The following is a 7,799-nucleotide window of genomic DNA, read 5'->3' on the forward strand; positions in this document are numbered from 1 at the left end:
TGACAATATTTTATAAAATTTTTTTTTCATTTTTTTAAAGGGCTGTCGCTCATTGTACTATGAGATGTTACAAACACAAACAGCATTGCTCAATATATCAAGTTTAAAATGTACCATCACACCACGATTTCAGTAACGATATAGTTGGTTTTTGTGTGTAACCAACGTTATCTTTTCTGAAATCGTACAACGATTAGACCCCTGCTGTGAGATTATTGGTGTCAGCGAATGATTAGGAATTTTTTGGGGTAACTGATCACACGCTGTCATTGTTGGATCTGCGTGTTTGACACCGATCCAGCGATGTCTTTGTTTTACACAAGGGAATATTGGGTTACTAGCGCAGTGTTTTTAACACTCAAATATAAGTGAGCAATACCCCCCCCCAAAAAAAAAAGGTGTCAACAACGTCCCTCGCCGTCATCTTTCCGCAGTGACTGACACTGTGATTCCCGCCCGTAAAGCAGAGCACACCGTTGACTTAATAAACGCTGTGCTTTAGGGCTGGCACAGTACGGAAAGATGACGGCGATGGACGTGTCACACACTGGAATGTAAGGGTTTTTTAATTTTTTTAAATTACATTAACAGGGAAAACATCTTGAGTGCGGCCATGCGCTTCATAACATTACCCAGATTACACGGGGACTTGCTCTTTTTTGGTCGCTGGAGAGCTGTCTGTGTGACAGCTCTCCAGCAACCACGCGACGACTAAACAACGATCACGGTCCGGTCGTATCACTGGTCGGTATCGTTGGATAATAGTTTTATTACGGTACCTTAAGAATATTGGTCAGGTGAGGTGGTAGCAATGTTCACAGTGTCGCCACTATTTGACTCTGGACGAATTTTAGCATCCTGAGTCCAATAGTGTTAACTCTGTAGAGTTTTGCAAACATGATCGTCTCCCTCCTTGTCAAGCCAGGTTCATTATGCAAATAGTCTGCAGGATTAAAAATGGTTGACAAGGTGGGAGCCGATCATGTTTATGTCAAAACTATGGAAAACACGGCTGAAATATTTTTTTGTTTTGTCACAGTCCATTTGGGTACTGGTGCTCACATAAATTTTGTGGGACACACATTACTTTACATAACATTGGATTTTACAATTTGATTATTATGGAAAAACATATGGGAGATTTGTTTTGTGAAAACGGAAAGGCACAAGAACTTTATTTAAAAACACAACGCATTAGACAATCAGGGGACATTATAACAATAACCTTACATAGGATGGTAAAATGACATGGACTCCACAGTGTTTACATGACATCATAATACCAAGATGAATTAAACCATTTGATCTTGCCATGAAACACGGCCAACATCTGAAACAAAGTATGCAGCAAATTGGTCCCTCATATGAGCAATCTCCACAGTTGTCCGCAGAGGATGATCTTGATAATCAGGCAATGGATTTGGTATGGGTTCATCGAGTTCCACGTTGACTCTCTCTTTATCAATAATAAAATTGTGGAGAACCACACACGCCTTCACCACCTCATCCACTGTCTCAATTTTCAAATTTATAGCGGATCCTAAGATACGCCATTTGGAGACAAGGATTCCAAAGGCGCACTCCACAGTTCTTCTGGCCCTGGACAGTCTATAATTAAATATACTTTTGGTGCGGTCCAACCCCCGACTGGAGTACGGTTTAAGTAGGTTGCCACTCATTTGAAAAGCCTCATCCCCAACCACAACAAATGGCAGGGCCGGGCCTTCGGTGTTGGGAAGAGGTCGTGGCTGGGGGAAATTAAAATTGTTATCGTACAATCTTCGGCCCATATCAGACTCCTTAAATGTCCGTGAATCATTTGTACGGCCAAACGCTCCAATGTCCACAGCGAGAAACCTGCAGTCCGCACCTGCAATTGCCATGAGCACGGTGGAAAAGTATTTTTTATAATTAAAAAACAGAGATCCACTTCTGGAAGGCTTGGTAATCCTAATGTGCTTCCCATCCACGGCTCCAATACAGTTAGGGAAAGAACACACTTGTTCGAATTTTTGGGCGTTGGCCTGCCATAATTCTGTTGTAGGGATGGGTAAAAATTCCTCACGGAGGTTGTCCCACAATGCGCGGCATGTGTCGGCAATAATACCAGACAGTGTGGAGACTCCAATCCGAAACTGGAAATGCAGTGATCTCAAGGTCTCTCCGGTAGCAAGGAAACTGACAAGAAGAAAAAGAAATAAATGTAATTAATTAAATTGTTATGAAAGAATTTTTCATTCTTAATTACAATCCCCCACCCCACAAAACCAAAACACGTTACTTTAAAAAATGGCAAGAACATATAAATCCTTCACATTGCATTACGTACCGTAGAGTCACCAGCAGACGTTCTTCGGGGGAAATCGATTTACGGAGCTGCGTGTCCTGCCTGGAAATGGTTCCTTCCACCAGACGCAGCAGATATCGGAAGCTGTTTTGTGACATCCTGGTGTATTCAAAGTATTTCTCCTGGTTCTCATTTAATTCGCCAAACAGACAATGGTAGGCTCCACGACTCTCTCGCACTTCCACTATAGGGTGTAGCCAAAAACGCCGACGACTCCTTCTCCGTAGTTTGTCTCTTTTCCTCTGTTCATGACAGGCAATAGCATAAGCAATAGCAAGTGCTAATTCCAGCTCAATATTGAGGTAGATACTCTCCATGGTACGCTCCATCCTGATGCTGTATGGTTGGAAATAATCTATACCGGGGTATATATACCACTATTACATTAATACCCACCCTCATCTACCCATTGGTGGCATTATCTAGTGTCTAGACACTAGACCCACCCTCTTCTATTCATTGGTGGTGTTATCTAGTGTCTAGACACTAAATTGTGTGGAAAGATAACATCATTGTTTGACAACGCATGCGTCGTAAAACGCTGCGTTTTTTGGGAAAATGCAACAAAAACGCACAAAAAACGCTGCGTTTTACGACGCATCCGTTCGACGCATGCGTCAAAAATGGTGCGTTTTTGCGTGCGTTTCCGATCCGTCGTGCGTTGCGTCGGCGACGCTGCGTCGCATGACGCTAATGTGAACGTACCCTAAGCTTGTCATTACCTCCTCGTTGTAGGGGGCCACCCAAAGCGGGGAGCCACTGGTGGGGCTATTCGGCACTGGAAGCAGTTCTAATCCCAGCGAGTCAGCGGAAGGGTTAGACTTTATAATTTGCATCATTTTTGGTATTTGCTGGGTCTGTTCTGTATGGTATTGTGTGATAGTGGTTCAATAAATTATTGCCACACTGTTTTACCCTCACCCTGTGTTGTTTGAGTAGTGTTCTGCCCATGGGGAGAGAGAGCGGGCATTCAGTGGTATGAGCACTGATCCATGCAGTCTTTCTAAAGACAGCCGGACCAGTGAACGAGAGCACGCACTGACCCCCGCGCTGCCACACTTATAACACTACTCAGACAACACAGGGTGAGGGTAAAACAGTGTCGCTGGCCCCCACACATGCACCCATCGTAGCTGACGTATGACAGTGACATCACCAGTGTATGACATCACTGTCTCAACAGGTGCATTCATGTCAGCCGCCAGCTTCTGCTATTTTGGTGGCCATTTGTACGTGAGCACACCGGATCTGTAGAGGATGAGGATGCTGCACGGCAGCGGGTGTGCGGGCAGGTAAGAGGAATCTTCTTTTTTTATTTCCTTCTGTGGATGCGGCATGGTGCGGTGGCCAGGGATACTATATTTGGGTGGAGCCAGGATGGATATATGGGGGACCATGATGCATATATGGAGGTGCCAGGTTGTATATATAGGGGACCAGGATGGATATATACAGGGGCCAGGATGGATATATTGGAGGCCAGAATGGATATATGGGGAGCCACGATGGATATATGGAGGGGTCAGGATGGATATATGAGAGGGCCAGGATGGATATATGGGGCAGGATGGATATATGGGGCCCGGACAAGTGGCATATTGGGGTCAGGATGGATATTTGGGAGGGCCAGAAGGGGTATTTGAGAGCCAGGATAGATATAGGGGGGCCAGGATGGACATATAGGGGCCAGGATTGATATATGGGGGGCCAGGATCGATATATGGGGCAGCCAGGATGAATATATGGGGGCAGGATGGATATATGGGGCCAGGACAAGGGGCATATGTGGGTCAGGATCAAAGGCGTAGCTATGGTTTTGGTTCAGGGGAGGCAAAACTTCTGAGTGGGTCCCCAACAAGGTAACCTTGAATACAGCTGGGTGACGCACCTTAATAGTGGAGGAGAACCTCAGCAGATGACCGCGCTATTACTGAAGATAAGCTCTATATAAAGACCAACATGGATATTACCTCCATATGGTCAGTGGTAGATACCAGCCTTGCAGAACATATAAAGAGATCACAGCAGAGTTACAGATAATGACTTACCACTGACGTCCTTTCTGATAAAATCGTTCACTTTTCCCGTCTTTTCCATCTGGCCCAGACTGTCACTTCTTCCAGCCACGACTCTTCTGCAGAGAATACAACAAAGACATATTTCATTTCTAACATTCCCGCCCCATCACCATCTATTGTCAACCTGCACAAACTCCTCATCCTGCTGTTACCCCAATACTGAGCCACTTCTGCCGTATGAGTCCTTCCGTATTACTCCACCTGATACCCCAATACGGAGCCGCACTGCCATATGTGTCCCGATTACTGCCCTTGATACCCCAATACTGAGCCGCTGCTGCCGTATGTTTCCCTATTACTGCCCCTGATACCCCAATACTGAGCCACTGCTGCCATATTTGTCTCTATTACTGCAACTGATACCCCAATACTGAGCAGCTTCAGCCATATGTGTCTCTATTACTCCACCTGATACCCTAATACTGAGCCGCTGCTGCCGTATGTGTCCCTATTACTGCACCTTATACCCCAATACTGAGCAGCTGCTGCTGCCGTATGTGTCCCTATTAGTGCACCTAATACCCCAATACTGAGCCGCTGTTGTCATATGTGTCCCTATTACTGCCCTTGATACAGCAATACTGAGCCGCTGCGGCCGTATGTGTCCCTATTACTGCCCCTGATACCCCAATATTGAGCTGCTGCTGCCGTATGTTTCCCTATTACTGCCCCTGATACCCCAATACTGAGCCGCTGCTGCCGTATGTGTCCCTATTACTGCACCTGATACCCCAATACTGAGCCACTGCTGCCATATTTGTCTCTATTACTGCAACTGATACCCCAATACTGAGCAGCTTCAGCCATATGTGTCTCTATTACTCCACCTGATACCCTAATACTGAGCCGCTGCTGCCGTATGTGTCCCTATTACTGCACCTGATACCCCAATACTGAGCAGCTGCTGCTGCCGTATGTGTCCCTATTAGTGCACCTAATACCTCAATACTGAGCCGCTGCTGTCATATGTGTCCCTATTACTGCCCTTGATACAGCAACACTGAGCCGCTGCGGCCGTATGTGTCCCTATTACTGCCCCTGATACCCCAATACTGAGCTGCTGGCGCAGTATGTGTCCGTATTACTGCACCTGATACCCCAATACTGAGCCACTGCTGCCATATGTGTCCCTATTACTGCACCTGATAACCCAATACTGAGCCACTGCTGCCATATGTGTCCCTATTATTGCACCTGATACCCCAATACTAAGCCGCTGCTGCCGTATGTGTCCCTATTACTCCACCTGATACCCCAATACTGAGCCGCTGCTGCTATATGTGTCCCTATTACTCTACCTGATACCCCAATACTGAGCCGCTGCGGCCATATGTGTCCCTATTACTGCACCTGATACTCTAATACTGAGCCGCTGCTGCCGTATGTGTCCCTATTACTGCACCTGATACCCCAATACTAAGCCGCTGCTGCCGTATGTGTCCCTATTACTCCACCTGATACCCCAATACTGAGCCTCTGCTGCCGTATGTGCACCTATTACTGCATTTGATACCCCAATACTGAGCTGCTGGCGCAGTATGTGTCCGTATTACTGCACCTGATACCCCAATACTGAGCCACTGCTGCCATATGTGTCCCTGTTACTGCACCTGATACCCCAATACTAAGCCGCTGCTGCCGTATGTGTCCCTATTACTCCACCTGATACCCCAATACTGAGCCTCTGCTGCCGTATGTGCACCTATTACTGCATCTGATACCCCAATACTGAGCCGCTGCTTCCATATGTGTCCCTATTACTGCATCTGATACCCCAATACTGAGCCGCTGCTGCCGTATGTGTCCCTATTACTGCACCTGATATCCCAATACTGAGCCGCTGCCGCCGTATTTATCGCAATTACTACACCTGCTGTGTGATTCTCTGTGCCCTTAAATTCTAAAGCACCCCTCTATAATATAGCAATGCCGGGAATAGTGCCCTAGAAAACAATGCCCATATTTTACCCTTAGAAAGTAATAATGCCCTGTGTGCCCCTTTGAAAGTCACAGTAACCTGAGTTCCCCTATAACAATAAGTGCCCACTTTACATTTAATAGTGTCCCGAGTCTCCCACCGTACTGCTCCCCTATACACAGTATGATGCTCTCTTGTACACAGTATAATGCCCCCTCACTGTAATCCCCACACTGTACGATGGCCCCCTCACTGTAATCTCCACATTGTATGATGGCCCCCTAGATAGCCTCCATATAGTATAATGCACTAGATAGTCCTAAATGTAGTATAATGCACTCCCCATAAGCCTCCATATAGTATTATGCACTACCCATAGGCCTACTATATATTGTATAATGCAGCCCCATAGGCAGAGACTATAGTATAATGCAGCACCCCCATAGGCAGATCCTGCAGTATAAAACAGCACCCCCATAGGCAGATCCTGTAGTAAAAAACAGGACCCATATAGGCAGACCCTGTAATATAAGGCAGCACCCCTATAAGCAGACCCTGTAATATAAGGCAGCACCCCATAGGCAGACCCGGTAATATAAGACAGTACCCCCATAGGCAGATCCTGTAGTATAAGGCAGCCCCCCTATAGGCAGACCCAGTAATATAAGGCAGCACCCCTATAGGCAGATCCTGTAATATAAGGCAGCACCCCTATAGGCAGATCCTGTAATATAAAACAGTACCCCCATAGGCAGATCCTGTAGTATAAGGCAGCCCCCAAAAGGCAGATCCTGTAGTATAAGGCAGTACCCTTATAGGCAGATCCTGTAGTATAAGGAAGCCCCCCTATAGGCTGATCCTGTAGTATAAGGCAGCCCCTCTATAGGCAGACCCTGTAGTATAAGACAGCACACCTATAGGCAGACCCTGTAATATAAAACAGTACCCCCATAGGCAGATCTTGTAGTATAAGGCAGTACCCCTATAGGCAGATCCTGTAGTATAAGGAAGCACACCTATAGGCAGACCCTATAATATAAGACAGTACCCCCATAGGCAGATCCTATAGTATAAGGCAGCCCCCCTATAGGCAAATCCTGTAGTATAAGGCAGCACCCCTATAGGCAGATCCTGCAATATAAGGCAGCCCCCCCTATAGGCAGATCCTGTAGTATAAGGCATCCCCCTATAGGCAGATCCTATAGTATAAGGCAGTCCTCCTACAGGCAGATCCTGTAATATAAGGCAGCCCCCCTATACGCAGACCCTGTAGTATAAGGCAGCCACCCTATAAGCAGATCCTGTAGTATAAGGCAGCACATCTATAGGCAGACCCTGTAATATAAGACAGGCCCCCTATAGGCAAATCCTGTAGTATAGGGCAGTACCCCTATAGGCAGATCCTGTAGTATAAGGCAGCCACCCTATAGGCAGATCCTGTAGTATACGGCAGTAA

At 46.4% G+C, this 7,799-nt stretch overlaps 1 protein-coding gene across 1 annotated transcript; it reads right to left on the bottom strand.

The window, feature by feature from the left end:
• Positions 1–1,193: 1,193 nt before the first annotated feature.
• LOC138658204 (uncharacterized) lies at positions 1,194–2,566 on the bottom strand. Its single transcript, XM_069745716.1, has 2 exons — positions 2,330–2,566; positions 1,194–2,178 (listed from the first exon to the last, which is right to left on the bottom strand). Exons 1-2 carry the CDS (start codon positions 2,443–2,445, stop codon positions 1,293–1,295), a joined length of 1,002 nt encoding a protein of 333 aa, XP_069601817.1. The 5' UTR covers positions 2,446–2,566; the 3' UTR covers positions 1,194–1,292.
• Between the last annotated feature and the right edge of the window lie 5,233 nt (positions 2,567–7,799).

Source organism: Ranitomeya imitator, chromosome 1 (assembly GCF_032444005.1).
Source record: "Ranitomeya imitator isolate aRanImi1 chromosome 1, aRanImi1.pri, whole genome shotgun sequence".
Classification (NCBI taxonomy): domain Eukaryota; kingdom Metazoa; phylum Chordata; class Amphibia; order Anura; family Dendrobatidae; genus Ranitomeya; species Ranitomeya imitator.

Coding starts and splice junctions, on each gene's coding strand:
- LOC138658204 (XM_069745716.1), bottom strand. CDS start 2,445: ATGTCACAAAACAGCTTCCGATATCTGCTGCGTCTGGTGGAAGGAACC. Junction 2,179..2,329: donor CGTCTGCTGGTGACTCTACG/GTACGTAATGCA, acceptor TCTTCTTGTCAG/TTTCCTTGCTACCGGAGAGA.